At 40.2% G+C, this 16414-nt stretch overlaps 3 protein-coding genes across 5 annotated transcripts; 2 read left to right on the top strand and 1 right to left on the bottom strand.

The window, feature by feature from the left end:
• Positions 1-803: 803 nt before the first annotated feature.
• usp12a (ubiquitin specific peptidase 12a) lies at positions 804-5977 on the bottom strand. 2 transcript variants are annotated; one of them, XM_077508344.1, is made up of 10 exons: positions 5686-5977; positions 5453-5615; positions 4905-4985; positions 4614-4827; positions 4255-4490; positions 3940-4016; positions 3783-3866; positions 2642-2839; positions 1792-1870; positions 804-1705 (listed from the first exon to the last, which is right to left on the bottom strand). In XM_077508344.1, exons 2-10 carry the CDS (start codon positions 5498-5500, stop codon positions 1604-1606), a joined length of 1119 nt encoding a protein of 372 aa, XP_077364470.1. In that variant the 5' UTR covers positions 5501-5615; positions 5686-5977; the 3' UTR covers positions 804-1603. The 2 variants fall into 2 exon arrangements, with proteins under 2 accessions (XP_077364470.1, XP_077364469.1); XM_077508343.1 differs by having other exon boundaries at positions 5453-5977.
• A 744-nt stretch (positions 5978-6721) lies between these two features.
• On the top strand, positions 6722-8714 carry rpl21 (ribosomal protein L21). 2 transcript variants are annotated; one of them, XM_077508346.1, is made up of 6 exons: positions 6722-6811; positions 7348-7426; positions 7515-7576; positions 7897-8009; positions 8334-8484; positions 8579-8714. In XM_077508346.1, exons 2-6 carry the CDS (start codon positions 7360-7362, stop codon positions 8666-8668), a joined length of 483 nt encoding a protein of 160 aa, XP_077364472.1. In that variant the 5' UTR covers positions 6722-6811; positions 7348-7359; the 3' UTR covers positions 8669-8714. The 2 variants fall into 2 exon arrangements, with proteins under 2 accessions (XP_077364472.1, XP_077364473.1); XM_077508347.1 differs by lacking the exon at positions 6722-6811 and adding an exon at positions 6829-6884.
• Positions 8715-13944: 5230 nt separating this feature from the next.
• On the top strand, positions 13945-16323 carry gtf3ab (general transcription factor IIIA, b). The gene is made up of 9 exons (XM_077509580.1): positions 13945-14173; positions 14291-14385; positions 14464-14560; positions 14887-14975; positions 15046-15119; positions 15277-15357; positions 15442-15671; positions 15946-15999; positions 16073-16323. Exons 1-9 carry the CDS (start codon positions 14060-14062, stop codon positions 16190-16192), a joined length of 954 nt encoding a protein of 317 aa, XP_077365706.1. The 5' UTR covers positions 13945-14059; the 3' UTR covers positions 16193-16323.
• The last annotated feature ends 91 nt before the right edge of the window (positions 16324-16414 follow it).

Below are 16414 nucleotides of genomic sequence, written 5' to 3'. Positions count from 1 at the left end.
TTCATGATAGTTTTGATTTTGTTTTGACTTATTCTTTAAATTCAGTTATGAGTTTTTAGAGCAATTAGTTTTTTGAAATTATTTTTTTGTCTTTTGTGTGACAAACTATAAGCTGTTATTTTGTTCTTTAAATTCAGTTAGTTTTAATTAGTTTTTAGAGCAATGTTTATTTTTTTTTTAATTGGTTATTTTTTTGTGTGACAAACTACAAGTTTTTCTTTTGTTTTGACTTTTAATCTTTAAATTAAGTTAGTTTTTAGAGCAGATTTCAATTTTTGAAATTTTCTTTTTTTTTTTGCGTGACAAAGTACAATTGTCAAAAGAATATTTTACCTTCCATCTTGTGATTGAGAAAAAAAAAAAAAAAAGCAATACCAAAGCAAATACATTTCAAATGAACTGCAAAAGATCATGTATTATATTATTTGACAAAATAAGAGAACTAAGGACATTTTCTCTAATTTTACTTACCGGTACTTGATTAGTTTTCGTTCACTATACTAACCTTAGTGTAAGGCAAGGATGCTACCAGTTGTTCTCTGGCAATGAGATGCAAAATGGTTGCTTGAAACTAAATTGATGGAATTCTTGAGAGTTTTTGGTGTGTCCGCCCTTGACCGAATTTCATATTGCTAAGTGAAACTTTCTCGTGCAGCCCAACCAAGCACCTGCCCCTTTAGGTACTCGTGTTAAAAATAGCTCTTGTTGCAGCGGAAGTGAACGTCATTAGCAGGGAGCACCACTAAGGGGCGACATTGAGCAGCTATGAGTCATCACTGTGACTTTGAAAGAACGAGAGTACATCGCCTCAAGACTGGCTTTATTTTCTTTTTCTTTAAAACAGAAAATGATCACGATTCAGGCCTTTTCCTCCTCCTCCATTGCTCCCTCACGTTAAACTCACCAACACCTACAAAACGGTATCAAAAGTGCACCATAGTGTTATTAATACATCTGACATTTTCCAATATTTTTTTTTTGTAATATTTATACAAATACCATTCTGTACACTGTAGAAATACACAATCCATGTCGCCCCTTGTAAGTATCTTAGTTTATGATGATTCCCATCTCGGGTGAGGGGAAATATTATGAATGACTGAAGACTCATTCATCCCTCAAACTAGAACGCCACTCAAAAACAAAACATCTGTACAAATAGGCAGAGGTGGGCGAAGTCAGTGAATTTTGAGCATTCGGCAATCGTCAACAGTGTGGACACACCCAACTGTCGGTCATTCGTCGATGTTTCCGTCATTTGAGGCGGGCATCCATCATGTTTCGTTATTTGTCAATACGTCACCAAAATGGGATGTCCGTCATTGACGAATTGGCAAATTTATTGATGGATTGACAATTACATTGACGTACGACAACACACTTCCGTCAGTACTAAATTCATCCGTTGTTAGAAGTTTCCCATCAATCGTCAACAAAATGGGCGTCCGTCATTGACGGACCTTCTGTCAATATTGAGGGAATGCCCACCTCTGCAAATAGGCGTGCTATGCCGTTAAAAGTGTCCTTGATGCCATTTTGTTCGTTATTGTTCCACGGGCTGCTGCGGCGGTGCGTTCAATGTCCGGCTTTCCTCGTTCCGGGTTTAGTCCCTGGACTGGTAGAAGAGGATGTAGCCCGACTCGGAGTTCTTGGAGATTTCCGAAGTGAGGCCGTAGAACTCCTCGATGGCCTGCGCGTCGATTTTCTGCAAAAACATACAGCGTTTAAAAATATGAAAAAGAGTAATAAAATGTGTGTGTGTGAAGCGGGAAATCAGATGTTCATCTTCACCTCCACGATGTCGTCATCAAACAGCAACCAGAAGTCGTGACTTTTGACAATGGCAATGTAATGGCCTCTGTTTGGACCACTGGGGAGACAAAAAAGATCGGGAGAAAAATTGAATTGTAGAAAAAGGACATGATAAATTAGCCAAAAATAGAAACTACTATTGCAGAAAGTAACAGGGATCTACTAGATAAGGCCTTTATTTACAAATCAATTTTTATGGTTATGTCGAAAAATTATAATGTTGCAACATTTCCTCATATAACTGCTAATGATTGAGAGAGGTGTATTATTTATTCATTTATTTTATTTTTTGAGTACTAGGCAGGTAAGGGATTTATTAAAATGTAAGGCAATTTTATATTTGGGGGGGAAAATATTTGGGGTAAGGCATTTATTACTCGAGGTCTATTTAAATAATTTATTCACAAAAACGTATATATACACGTTCTATTTTAAATGTTTTAAGTGTCCCAAAGACGTATTTATACGTTGTTGTTTTTTTATGCTAGTGGCAGCAGAGTATGAGATCAACCAGGGCCTTGTTACAAAAGGCTCTTTTCCCCACTGTTTTAAACAGTTTTGTGAACAATGATGAAACTTAGCTATATTACAGCTACTTGCTGCAAAATGGAAACAGATAGAAATATTTTTTTTCCTGATGAAAGAAAGACTAATCGTTCTTTTGGTAGGTTCCATGTTTTTATAGCAATATTCTTCAGTGAAAATGGCTGCAAGTGAATGAGTTCAGGGTGAGGCCTAAAATTCCGCATTTTTCTGAGACTCCAATTTTTCTTCACAAAATCCGATACCACATGAACCTAATAAATCTTTCCGAGTGTTTCGTCCGTACCTCCCGCAATGCACGACCACGGCGACCAGGTCGTAGAGCCTCTCGGGATTGGTGGCATCTCCGGACGTGTTGAAGAGGCGCAGCTCCAGCGGGAAGACGACGCGGTACGACAGCTTGGTGTAGCGCTGGAGCTGCTCCATGTACTTGAAGCGCTTCAGGTGCAGCGCCAGGATCATCGGCAGCTTCTTCACGCGCATCCTGCGGCGCCGTGGGAGCGACAGTTATGCGGGGTAACACGCTTGTGATAGACACCCATTTTAACATTTCCCGCCCGCACTTATGATCAGTGTAAAATGTCGCTAAATGATTATCCTGTGGTGTGAGGTTTGTTCAGGGTGATTTAATGGCTAGCAATTGTAAATTTAAAAGTGGCCAATAATCGGACGCGAATGTAAGATTTTTCACCCTTTTGATCAGTCAGTCAAGACCCGATTGTTAAATATCTCAAAGATTATCCTGAGCGATTATCTTCTGGTTTGAGGTTTGTTCAGGGTGAATTAAATGTTAAAACTGTTCAGTATTTAAAGCAGGCTGCACAGTGCACGCATACAGATCGAGATGTTTTTGAACGATCATCCTGAGCAGCCAATGCCCCATTTTCAAATGTCTCAAGGATTGCCATGAGTGATTATCCTGTGGTGTGGGGTGTGTGATCTATAGCCCCCGATCTGCTCAGAAAACAGTCAGGCCCAACAACTGTAAATGTTAAACCTGCTCAATATTTACGAAATTCAAATCCTAAATGGCACCGTAGTGTAAAGTGTGGTGTGCTGGGCGTGATTTTTCCGACAATCGTAGATGTTCAGACGGTTCGTTATTTAAATGTGGTCAATAATCGGACGCGAATGTAAGATTTCTTCACCCTTTTGATCAAAGGCAGTCAAGACCCGATTGTTAAATGTCTCAAAGATTATCCTGAGTGATTATCCTGTGGTGTGGGGTGTGTCATTTTCAGCTCCTGATCTGCTTCGAAAACAGTCGGAGTTCAATATTTACGATTGCAAATCCGAAAGTGAACTGTTGTTAACGGCCAAACTAACAGCGGTGGAGCTATCGTTATCTGTGTAGTGTGCTGGTCACAGAAAGATGCTGATTTTTTTTTCTTATCGTCGTGTGTGGGGTCTCTAAAGTTCAAACAAACCTTTTGTGCGCCTCCTGCTTGCTCCTACATTCTTCACAGTAGTATTTGTACTCGCTGCACAGTGTCTCCGTGTTGCTGAAGCCTCTGAGGGGCGAAACACGGCTCAACTTGACTTGCGCACGTTTAAGACAACTGCTCCGCGTGAAACGGGCGTTACCGTAGGCAGTGTGTGATGGAGGTATTCTGCTCTACATCCACAGAAAGGTCCAGAAAGTCCTCATCTTTGCTGCTTATCTGCAAGGACAAGACGGACAAAGATGATACAGTTGCACTCCAGTCCTGCGGGTGGCGCTATTACAAAGTCAAACATGCAGAAAGATGTTTAGGTGCTATTTTTATGAACACATTTTGATGGAATTGATATTTGAATACACGTTTTTGCCCATTTTTAAGATTTGTGCTAATGTTAAAATAAAAAAAAATAAAAAAAAAGAAGAAGTTTACTTATTTATTATACTTGGCAGACTGTTACCGTTTCGCATGTGAGGCAGCGGGTCTCGTTGGTGAGGGTTCCCTGGAAGATCTCGTGCACCCAAGTGGGCGCGGGCGTGGCGTTGCTGTTGTTGTTCTGCGAGTCCAGGGTGCCGTTGGCCAGGCGGCCGTTGGTCTTCTCCTGCTTGCGCTCCTCCTGGAGCAGGTCGGCGATAGTGTTGAGCAGGTAGTTCAGGAACTCGTGGGCGTCCTGCTGCATGTAGTTGTCAAACAGCTCTGCGACCAGACAAAATAAACAGGTAGGATACGGCTATGAAATTAAATCTGATTTGAGTTCCCGTTAATTCTCAAAAAGCGACAAAATCATTGAAATATGAAGACGGGCATTGTTGTCCTCACCGTTCTCTTTTCGCAAGCGTGTGATGAACTTCTTCGGCGGTATGACGCCCACTTTCCTCTTCTGGTTGGCGATGCTGTGGAAGAGGTCGGCCAGGCAAGTGAGCAGGTTCTCCTTGCGCCGGGGCTGCCCGCGATACGCCAGGATCTTCTCCCGGAAGGGCCGGCAGAAGTAGAGCGCCTGCAGCACCGAGTTGCAGTAGCAGGTGTTCCCGAACTGGAAAAAGAAAAGAGGTTCTGGTTGACATATGTGACTCCATCCAGAAAACACCGCATCTGGTGAAGGTGACATACGTTGACCAGGCCGAAGTAGTGCTCATTGACCGGAAACTGCTCAGATCCAATCTCTTTCTCCAGAGCAGAGGCATTGGCGCCCTGTGAAGGCCAAACAAACAAGACATAAAGCGTTTTTATTTTGTACTCAAACTTACGGACAGGACCGAAGCCCCGTCGTAAAGCGAAGACCCCTGTTCCGTATATGCGTCTGGAGTGGACAAGGAGCTGGAAGCTCTCCACAACTGCGCAGCTGATGTTCAACCATGTCGTCATTGCCTTGCGTTAGGAATACCAAGTAGCTTGTCAAAGGGATTCGAGCATCTCAACTTGGCTCTTGCTCTCCCTACTCACCATTTACTAAACGCGGTGTTTGCTCGTCTATTCTTCAGATGTGCGCGCCACTGCTGTGCGAGCTGTCACTTGTAGGCTGCTTGTTAGCCTGACATTAGCTAGGTGGCTAACTAGCGCCCTTTGCTACAAACAGGGGTTCGAGTAGCACACCAATGTACACATTCGGCGCTACGGAAAGCACGGGAAGGCGCGGCCGAAGATCACACGACACTCACCATGGTACAAAAAGAGGCAAATTTGGAGACTGTCATTAGGATTTCCATTCAGCCAGTGCCATCTTCCAAGCACACCGCCTCGCTCAACCAGATCAGCTCCTGATTATTGCTTTGCTTTGCTAGAGCAGCAGCCAGGCTCCCAGGCAGAGGAGGCGTCCAGAGGCTAATACAGAAAAGCGAGAGCATTCACTGCAAGCTCCTTCCGCATCGGGCAAATGACCAAATCAACATACAGCACGTGAACAGATTCGGGCTAAAAAGCGAGAGGGTTCCCTACAGTTCACTTCCGCATTGGGCAGCACCCACTACCGTCGTTGCTGACGGTGCTTGTTTTTGTTTGAGATCGATTTATGTATAATTTAGTGCAAGCCACGTGTAATAACGAATAAGAGTAGCATCGTAAACGCGTTCGAAACGCGCAATTATGTCATCAAAAACGACACACTCCGCTCGGCTGGTAACAGTGGCAGCAGCTGTTGCCAACCCGTAGTAAACTCTAGTGCATTTCTTGCGCATGCGTCTTTGGTGATGTATGAAACCCGTTTCCGCCTGTAATAAAACTCGGTTAAATAAGACAACAAATACTGTACTAGTAGAAACAGCACAACTCGCGTATGTCACGTACAAAACACTAATAAAGGTCACATTTAGATTCTCGTAGAGCACAACGACGTCTACACCTAGCCAAAGCTTTATCCGCGGTAGTTGACATAATTGTTTTAGTAGCTCATCGTTTTGTTTTGTTTTTTTAATGTAAGTCATAATTATGATATGCTTTCTACTAATAATATCCATCCATCCATCCATCCATTTTCTTGACCACTTATTCCTCTATTTCTCACCAGGGTCGCGGGGGGTGCTGGAGCCTATCTCAGCTGGCTCTGGGCAGGAGGCGGGGTACACCCTGGACTGGTTGCCAGGCAATCGCAGGTAATAATAATAATAATAATAATAATAATAATAATAATAATAATAATAATAATAACAAATAAGTAATGGCAGCCCACTATTAAAAGAAATTACAGTACTGTACATGGTAGAAAATAAAAAAAAACGCCTACTTGGAGTGAATAACGGAATGGCAACATCTTGTCCCTTTGTTTTATTATATTTATGATTACTGAATTTTCCTTTTTATTACAGTTGATTTTGTGCACATGACAAATACAAAACTTGAATCTTGAAAGTGCAATTTTATTATAAAGCCATTTCATGCGCTATGAACAAAATCCGTGTTACTTTCTGTCTTTTAGTTCAGGCAATTACACGAGGCAGCCCCACTTGTCACCCAGCAAGGCGGAGCTTGAGGTCCTCGAATCTCTCTTTCCGTCGTACCCGCCATCTTGTCGAGACTCCGGGGTAAGATGTTCTCCGGTTGAAGTTACAAATTTAACCTATAAAAATTCCCCTTTTCGTCGATATTTGCACTCGTATATGTAGTACAACACCTGTTTTGTACGTTTGTTGTGAAAATATGGTATTAACTTGCTGAGGAAGAACCGTAAATCCCGCTAAATGTGAGCCGGAGTTGCGGCGTGCTTCTCCATGTGGCCCTCGAAGGCAACAACTACCAGTTTTTTTTTCTTCCCTTATACGTATTCGACACGTCTTCAGCTTTAACATTTGTATTTTGTGTTTGTTTGTGATAGTTTGCCACTGTTGCCAAATGTTCCTAAGCCTTTTCGAAATGTTAAACGTTTACATGTGACGCAGCGTTGTAGCTATAGCCCTATGTACAGTTGTGGCAATAGTTGCAATTTAGGGGCGTTAATGGTTAAAACCTACATACCGAGTCCATATGCTAGTCACTTATGAAATTACAAAATTACTCACTCGTTCTAAGTCATGTATCTCATACAAATTTCACATATTGACTTATTTTGTATTCATCTCAGTAAGCAGGCAACATGACGAACACCAGAGGCAAGAGGAGGGGGACCCGGTACATGTTTAGCAGGCCATTCCGCAAACATGGTGAGTGTTTTCCCCAATTTGTGCAAGTATATGCTGTCTTTGCAAGCCATGCACGTTTACAACGAGTGATTTCCTTCCAATTTGACAGGCCCGATTCCCCTGTCCACATACATGCGCATCTACAAGAAGGGTGACATTGTTGACATCAAGGTAATGATTTTATCGGGTACATTTGAATCTTAAAAATATAAATGAAGGAATGAATAGGGTGGAGTTTAATTTGGTTGTGGCACTTGTTTATCTAACATGGGTTAGTGATTGTGTATGTTAGATGTAGCTAGGTTGTCGTTTCATCATCCCATGTGTTTTAAGTGCAGTAATAGAATATATTGTATACATTGTGAATTTTTAAAATCTGTTTTAATCAATTCTAAATAATATAAATTTAAAATATTGATAAATTGGTGACCAACGTCATGACTGTTTGTGTGTACTTTTTTTTTTTTTTTTTTTTTTTTTTTTTCCTCCAGGGCACAGGTACCATTCAGAAGGGTATGCCACACAAATGCTACCACGGCAAGACCGGGCGCGTATACAACGTCACCCAACATGCCGTCGGTGTCATTGTCAACAAGCAGGTCAAGTAAGTACACGTCACGCACACAGACAATATTTAAATGCCTGTTATTTGGCCGAAGGAGAGAGGTAAGTCAACCCCACGATCACTTTGCCACCGTGACAGTTCGTGTCCACTGTGGTCATTCATGTGGGGGAAAGCACTCTGACCTCCGGCATCCTCGGCCTCAACCGTCCTGTTGAAGCTGAGGCGCTTGCGGGGTTACAACAAACGATAGCGGATATTTTGAAAATGGCGATGTGGGTGTGACGAGAAAGCTAGAGTGGACCCAGTGAGCGGGCGAACTCCCCTTTTTCAAACGTTTGGGTTGCGGGTGGTTTGTGCCTGCAGGGGCAAGATCCTGGCCAAGAAGATCAACGTCCGCATTGAGCACGTGAAGCACTCAATGAGCCGCGCCAGCTTCCTGAAGCGCGTCAAAGAGAACGACAGCAAGAAGCTGGAGGCCAAGCAGAAGGGCACCTGGGTGGAGCTCAAGCGCCAGGTCAGAAGGAGCACGCCGGAAACGGTCACGCAAGTTGTTTTTGAGTCATTCGGCTTGTGACGTAACTTTCTCATGTCACATCCGTTCTTTGCAGCCTGCTCCTCCACGCGAAGCTCATTTTGTCAGCACCAAGAAGAACCAGCCTCAGCTGCTGGAGCCCATCCCCTATGAGTTCATGGCGTAAAGTGCCTGTTAAAATAAAAATAAAAATGTTTGTTTGTACACAGCCATCACTGCTCACATTTCATTTCCTTTTACAGTGCTTTAAATACGTCCATATTAGAAGAGCACAATTGCAGTGCATCACAAATAAAAATACCATGGACAATGATTAACTACAGAGTGAAATATTTCATGATTTTTTTGTTTGTTTTTGATTGTATCTCAATTCAAATTTGCCAAGAAATTAGAATCAACCATCAAAATATTTAATAGTTGGTAGGAATTGGCCTTTAGATTTGAGTAATACTTTTTGAGATTCACCTGTGCATTGGTTGTGATCAAATTGTATTTTTTTTTTGAGTAGTCAGACTATAGAGAACTAAAAAATAATTTTTTAGGTTGTTCCAATATAAGAAAGTTGTACACTTTCAAGATTAGTAGTAATTTTTTGAGATTTAATTTATTTTTTACACATTTTTTAAGAACTGTATTGAGATTTATGACAGAATTTAAAACATTTAGGGAAAAATGTTTGTTTTTCTTGAGTCATTTTCTAGTTAAGGTGTATAATCAGAAAATAGATTTTTCAAAATGAAAATGCGTCCTTTTTTTTCCCCCATAGTACTTTTCTAGACAATTTTTTTTTAATAGATGTCATAAGTACTTTTTGTTTTGGGTTTTTTTTTAGGGATTTTTTTATAGTAACGTTTAAAAGTTGTACATTTATATTAATGTAAAATTATTGTGAGAATAAAAAAGTGCTTTATGTCGATAAAAGTTGCGTGACTAAAATATAACCTGCAGCTGAAAGTAAAAAAATATATATTTTGTTATATGATGGCTTAAAAAATAAATCTGCAAAAAACTAAGTCACATACTGCGTTATTGTGCGTTGCTGATAGCTATACGTGTAATTAGCTCGCAAATCAAGGACCTCCAGTTGTCGTTGCAGTAGTAGTAGTGTCACAAAAGGTCCACCAGGGGGAAGTGTGCAATAAGGGAACTGCGTTTTCTTTGGATTCGAAAGGACACTATAGTTTATTTTCCTTACAGCAAATGTTACGGAAAATGATCACAATGCACATTTTAGATTAATATTCAGTGTACTGTACAGTAGTTCACTCATTTGATTCCATTGGGAGCCAACAACATGGCGTCCTAGGTCTTAAAAGTGAAACGCTTGTAGACCAGAAATATAACATGAATGAAATGAATACATATATGAATTTAAAAAAACAAACTAACAGTAAGTATAACTGTGTGTGCCTTCTTCTTCTACATATTCTTATAGCCCTTGACGTTGAAGTAATGATCAACAGTAACCATAATTCACAAACATTAACAAATCCAATGAAACAGAAGGAACAAATGTTTTCCCCGTGTGAGGAGTAACACTTGTTTAATCAGTGCGAGCCCAAGCCAGCATGGCTGACTGCTAATGTGACAAATGGGGTATCTGCATGTTCCAACCTGGGTACTTTATCCAATATTGACACAAATTAGCACCAGTCTGCTCAGCGAGATCCGAAGTGACGGGATGAAATATGTGAATGTGATAAAGAACACTTTATTTTTTGACTCATTTGAAGATGATGGATTCTCTCAAGCGGGGATGTGGAAACTTTGCTTTTCAAAGTCATTTGTACAAATAATCTAACTCTTGTTCTGTTTACAGAATTTCATCAAATCCTCTCAAGGGCCCTGAAGCCTGTTTGGAGGTTTTCCCCCCAGAAAGGTCAGGGAATTCAGTCTTATCTGTGCTAAGTAGCATAAGGGATAAGATAAAAGATGGGAAAACAAAATTGCAATTAATCAACAAGCGAGTTGGCAGTCAAATCCCCTTCGTATTGATCCAGGATGTCTGTATTTTTTTTGCTTGTAGTATTCTAGATAAGGAGGCGCTGATAAGTTGGCATACGAGTATTCCATCCTGTTTTCTCATCAAGACAAAAAATGACCAGGAATTAATGCGGCTCTCAGTAAATATTTACGCCAAGTAGCTCCATAGTTAACAATCATCCAAATACTTGATGTTAGAATAAGCCAATGTAAAATAAATAATTTTGTCAACCGCTCACAGGTCCACCTGGGCATTTGTGGGATGACTCACGAGGGTTACTCATTGAATGAACAAGAAGTAAACACGCAAGAGAGAGGGTGAGGACACACAAGTATGTGTGTGTGTGCGAGGGGTGGGAAGAGGAGGAGATATTTGGATAAAAGCTGTGTGGAGTATGAACTTAATCACACGTTTGACACGCACACACAAACAGATTGAGTTTGTGCGCTCAGCCAGCAGCTTCAAGCAGCTGCATCGACCTGGCATGTTACATATTAACACCACACCACAAAATTCTGACTTTCATCTTGAAAATATACAACTTTTATCCCACAAAATGTACAGCTTAATTCTCCTAATATTCCGACTTTCACATTGAAAACACATGTTATTTTTTTGCGCTAATATACAACTTTTTTCTTCAAAACAATATAAAACAATTTCAAGTAATATTCCGACTGATTTTAATTAGATTACAATTTATAGACTTGTAAACTTTTATTTTTAAAATATGCCATTTAATTCTTGTAATATTCTTATTAGGGCCCAACTGATAAGGATTTTTTTAGGCAGAGAAAAATTCCAATAACTGATTTAAAGCCGATAAATAAATAAAAAAAAAAAAAAAAAAATCCCTAATTGTTTACAACAAAGAGAAAAATCAGCAAAAAATGGGCCATTGGTACCAATTTTTGCAGATTATTTAAAGAGCAAATTATAGGCTGATTAATCAGTTTTAATATCAAAAGTATGCATACATGTTCTTCTTTCCTCGAAAATATACTTTATTCTCACAATAATCAGCGTTTAATCCCAAATACAAACATTTTTTTAGTCTTGTTTCAAAAATATGCAACACTTTTTTCTCTAGAGCATATTTTTTTTAATGAACATGTACCAATTTAGTCATTACTTTATTTTATTTTTTATAAAATTCTGATTTTAATCATTAAAATGTACTGGACAAGTAAGTACTTCTGTCACATTATGACATTAAACAAAAAACTAATAAAATATCTCAATTTTTTTCTCAAAAATATATGATTTAATTCTCACAGTATTTGGACACAAATCTCCAAAATATACATCTTTAATCTTGATTATTTTTTTTAATTTATTTTTTACCTAGAAAATACACAACTATTCTTTACTATCCTGACTTCATTCTTGAAAATATACAACTTTACTGTCGTTATACGCTGACTTTAATCTCTCAGTGTAATTTCTGTTTTCATAATCCATCCATTTTCTTGACCGCTCACTCCTCACAAGGGTCGCGGGGGGTGCTGGAGCCTATCCCAGCTGGCTTCGGGCAGTAGGAGGGGTACACCCTGAACTGGTTGCCAGCCAATCGCAGGGCATGTTTTCATAATGTGGAGATAAAATATAGAGAAAATATTCGGATGGGACTATATTAAAAAATAGTACACAGAGCAGTGAACAGCAGCACAAACCTCTTATCTTTTGTGTGCAAATTTATACACGTGCTTAAATATGTGTGTGTTTGATAGAGGTGTGTAGTAGTAACAAAGGCAGAGGGAAAACCCACTATAGGCCAAACAGAGTGTTAGGTGTGGTGTCAGCCTGGCTGCCTTTATCACACAGTCAGGCTCATATATGTGTGCATGTGTATTGATCGTCCACCTGACAGCAGAGGGGCTGGGGTGGAGGTGGGGACCGGATGGGGCTGATAAGCGCCTCGTCGCCCGACCCCCGGCCGCTCACCTGGAGCGTGGGAGGGCACTGAGGTAACGTCCAACAGGCTCTCAATAGGCCCCATTCACACCGGCAAGTCAAAAGGTTTCACATAGGAGCACAGGATTGATGTTTAGACAGCAAGATAGCGTAGCTGAATTCCTCACCGCTATTTGTTTTGTTGCATTTGTTTCATTCGCTGGCTTATATGTTCGTAAGTAGCCTGATATCAGGCAAGAAACACTCACATAGGAATGTTGGACAGACATGTTGCCCGATGGACCAAGTGGCTGCCATAAATGACTGCTTCAAACCAAAATGATTGACTTCTTGTTCATTTTAGGTCCTTGAAGTTTTTTTTCCCCCCCCACACATCCTGTATGTTTTACCTTAGAAACAGCCACCCAATTTTGTGTTGATCGGTCTATATGTTTTCTATATTTCTATGTTGTTGTTTTTTTTTTTTTCCTTTTGACTGAACAGTTCTTCAAAATGGTCGTTAGGCACTATGCTCCACCCAAACTAAATGGTACCACCATAGCTTAACCAACATTAAAAAAAAAAAAAAAAAAAAAAAAAAAGTAGCATAGTACATCTAAATGTTCATGAAAATGCTGCTATTAGGCTACAAGTTAGTCACTGTAACATTATGCACATAGTTTGAACATTGACATTGCACCTAAATATAAGGAATTGTACTTGGGAATCACGTGACATATGTAAAACAAAACAAAACAAAGCTTCAGAATTTAACGTTCCAATTTGTCCAATATCAAACAGAACTCATTTTAGAAAATCCAGTTAATCACACAAAATGGCCGACTTCCTGTTCAGTTTTGTTTGTTTTGTTGTTGATAAGTCTACTGAATTTGCTGTTGGGAACTATTTTTATTCATTTTTTAAATAATGTTTTAAGACCAGGATCCCTAATTTTCATGACTAAATCTTTCAGATGATTATCAAACTTGTGACAACATACTGCACAACCAACATAAATCCCAGGGTTTGCAACTGCGTGAGGTATTTTTTGGGTGGGGGGTTGGTGTTGAGTGACATCAAATGGTTGCAATGTTGAATTTCTTAGCCATAAAAACTTTTTATGGCTTTTTACGTTTTTAAGTTGGTGTGTTCAAATTTATGCTAAACGCGTTAGCTAAAATGCTATATTCACTTTGGAAAGCTTCATTCACTTCCGCGAGGGACAAATCTTCCAGAAAAATATATTGGACTGTTGATAAGATTAAGGAGCACGCGTGTGTGTATGTGTGTGAGAAACGCAGACAGTCGTCTCCTTCCTGGAGACACGGGTGACATTTTTAAAGCTAGAATCAATCAATCAATGTGGATAAAAGAGTGGAGGACGTTTACAATGCATGAGCAACAATGTGATCACGATTGCACCTGTTCAAATTGCATTACTATTTACTATAGCCCAATGTGATCATTTTTCAGCATTTTTTTTGTACTGTTAAAAAATGTCTACTTTTTAGACCCCCCTCTTTGTCTTCCAGAGTGGTTTGATCCAATAAGTTAAATCAAGCACGTGGTTAGTCGCCAGGTGTAGGTCAGTAATTGTCCTGCCCCTTATCACATAGTATTTTTTTGGTTTCTGCTATCCTCAACCACAACACCATATCTGATGTTTCGTGCTCATTAAAAATGGGGGAGAGGTTGCAAGGTCCCAAAAGTTACATCTGCTCGTTTTTTGACTGTCAGGCCAAGTTCACCAAGGCGTGGAAACTCGAGGCCCATCTGTGCAAACACACTGGATTGGTAAGTGATAAAAAGTTAAAATAAATAAATAAATATATATATATATATATCGTGATGTTCAACTACGTGTGATTTTTGGATAAACATTTTTGGATTGTTTGGGGGATTATCCCCTAGAAACCGTTTTCCTGCGCAAGCTGCGAGAAGAGTTTTTGCAGCAGTTATGCGCTCAACAGACACGAGATCAACCACAGTGGCGAGAAACGGCACAAGTAAGACCCTCTTCTTCTTGTCTTTTATTTAATTGGTTTACGATGTGTTTTGTACTTTATTTGTTTCTTCGTGTGAAGGTGTCCGACAGACGGCTGCTCTGAGATGTTTTTGCGACACGCCGGCTTAAAAAATCACATCGCTCGAGCACACCAGCAGAAGGAGGCTCGATATCAAGTGAGTTTTTTTTATTTATTTTTTTAAACTTCTTAAAATGTGAGAGATGAGGCATAAATGCCTGTTGTACTAAAACTGACTATGAGAGGCATTAAGACTGCTTCGAAGAACGATGATGAGGGCTAGGCTAACTGTTAGCTTAGCCGATGACCAATTTGCTAATTGGCCGTTGTTCAGTTTGACGCAGCACACAGTTGGGCTCGGCTGAAATAGTTGCAAATTATTACTTTACACTAATTACTTAGGATAATCTTTTAGACATTGGTATCCTTTTGATGTCTACTCAGTTGGGTGTATACCTGACTTTAACTTTTTCTTTTTTTCAGTGTACACATCAGGGCTGCCAAAGTAGCTTCAACAAGAAGTACCAGCTGAAGGCCCACATGGGGGAGCACCAAGGCAGCCTGCCGTTTTGGTACAGAGCTACCAATCAGATGCACAAATGTCTACGGTCATTATTAAAATGGAGTGATTTTCTGTTCTAGTTGTCGTGTGGATGACTGTGCGAGGGAATTCCCCTCGCTTGGCAAGCTGAAGCACCATGAGAACATGCATAAAGGTAAACATCGATGGGGTTGCCAAAATGTCCATTCACGGCTGCATACAGGAAATAATTGAGGGATACTTAAACATGCTTTGATTTTAATTTATATTTAAAGGGAACACTTGTGCATTTTAATTAGAAAAAAAATAAACGCGTCTAATTGAAATTTAAGGTTACCCCTGTGAGGATGAGTTCTGCCCTTTCTTGGCAAAGACGTGGTCAGAGTACCAAGAGCACCGCAAGGAACACAGAGGTATGAGCCATTTTGGTTTGTTCTCTCACAGCAGGCCTCTTGGATTATTTTTTTTTATCCCCCCCCCCCCAAAAAAAAAAAAAGTTAAGCTGCCATGCCCGGCATGTAAGAAGCAGTTCAACAGGTGGTTCCTACACCAGCACAAAATGCTCTACCACAGCGGGGGGAAGCCGAGCTTCCCGTGCCCCAAACAAGGCTGCTCAAAAACGTTTACCCGCCGTTTCAACCTGGACAGCCACGTCCTTGGGGACCACGAAGGGAGGAAGCCTTTCAGCTGCCCGTACCCTGGCTGCAGCAAGAACTTCGCCTTTAAGGTAAAGTGGACATCCATACCGAAACACTCAGTCTCCTATGGTGCTGATGCTTCTTGATGGTCTTCCTGAAATTTTTGCCCAAAACCTAAAAATGGCTGTTTTGTGTGTAGTGTTCTGACAACTTTATTTGATGTACCATGGCTTTTCCTAATGGGAAAGAATGCCTTTAAATTGTTGAATCACGTCCTTGAAGTCATGTTGACACTTTGTAATATTCAAGAAGCAAATTGAGGCTTATGCGACTATTTATTTTTTTGCTGCTGCCGTTTACTAGGAAAGCCTGTGGCGACATGGAGTGGTGCATGATCCGCTCAAGAAAAAGCTCCAGGTAGGAGTTGCTTGCCGCGTGTGAGTGAAGCGGGAGCAAAAAAAAAATAAAAAAATATTTTCATCTCTCCTAGAAACTGTACCCCAGAAAGAAGCAGATGTGGAGTGCCCCACTGTCCCAGCTGCAGGCTGATGAGACCAACAAGCTTGCTGCCAAGCTGCACAAAACTCGTTTGGAAGACCCTAAATCATGAGGCTATTATAATTTGTTTGGGCAGGGGAAAAAAAAAAAAAAAAAAAAGTTTGCCAGTTCAGTGAATTTGTTTGGGTGTTTTTTGTTTGCAAATAAAGCCTCAGTAGTACTGCAAATGCACTGACACATTCACTTGAGTCTCATTTGGGTTTTATTTGCAGGAAATATTTATTAAAACATACAGGACGCACACATATTCACATGTATAAAATTGCAGCTGGTT

Source organism: Festucalex cinctus, chromosome 20 (genome assembly GCF_051991245.1).
Source record: "Festucalex cinctus isolate MCC-2025b chromosome 20, RoL_Fcin_1.0, whole genome shotgun sequence".
NCBI lineage: Eukaryota > Metazoa > Chordata > Actinopteri > Syngnathiformes > Syngnathidae > Festucalex > Festucalex cinctus.
Note: the sequence above shows the minus strand (reverse complement) of the source record. Positions and strands in the feature narration are given on the sequence as shown.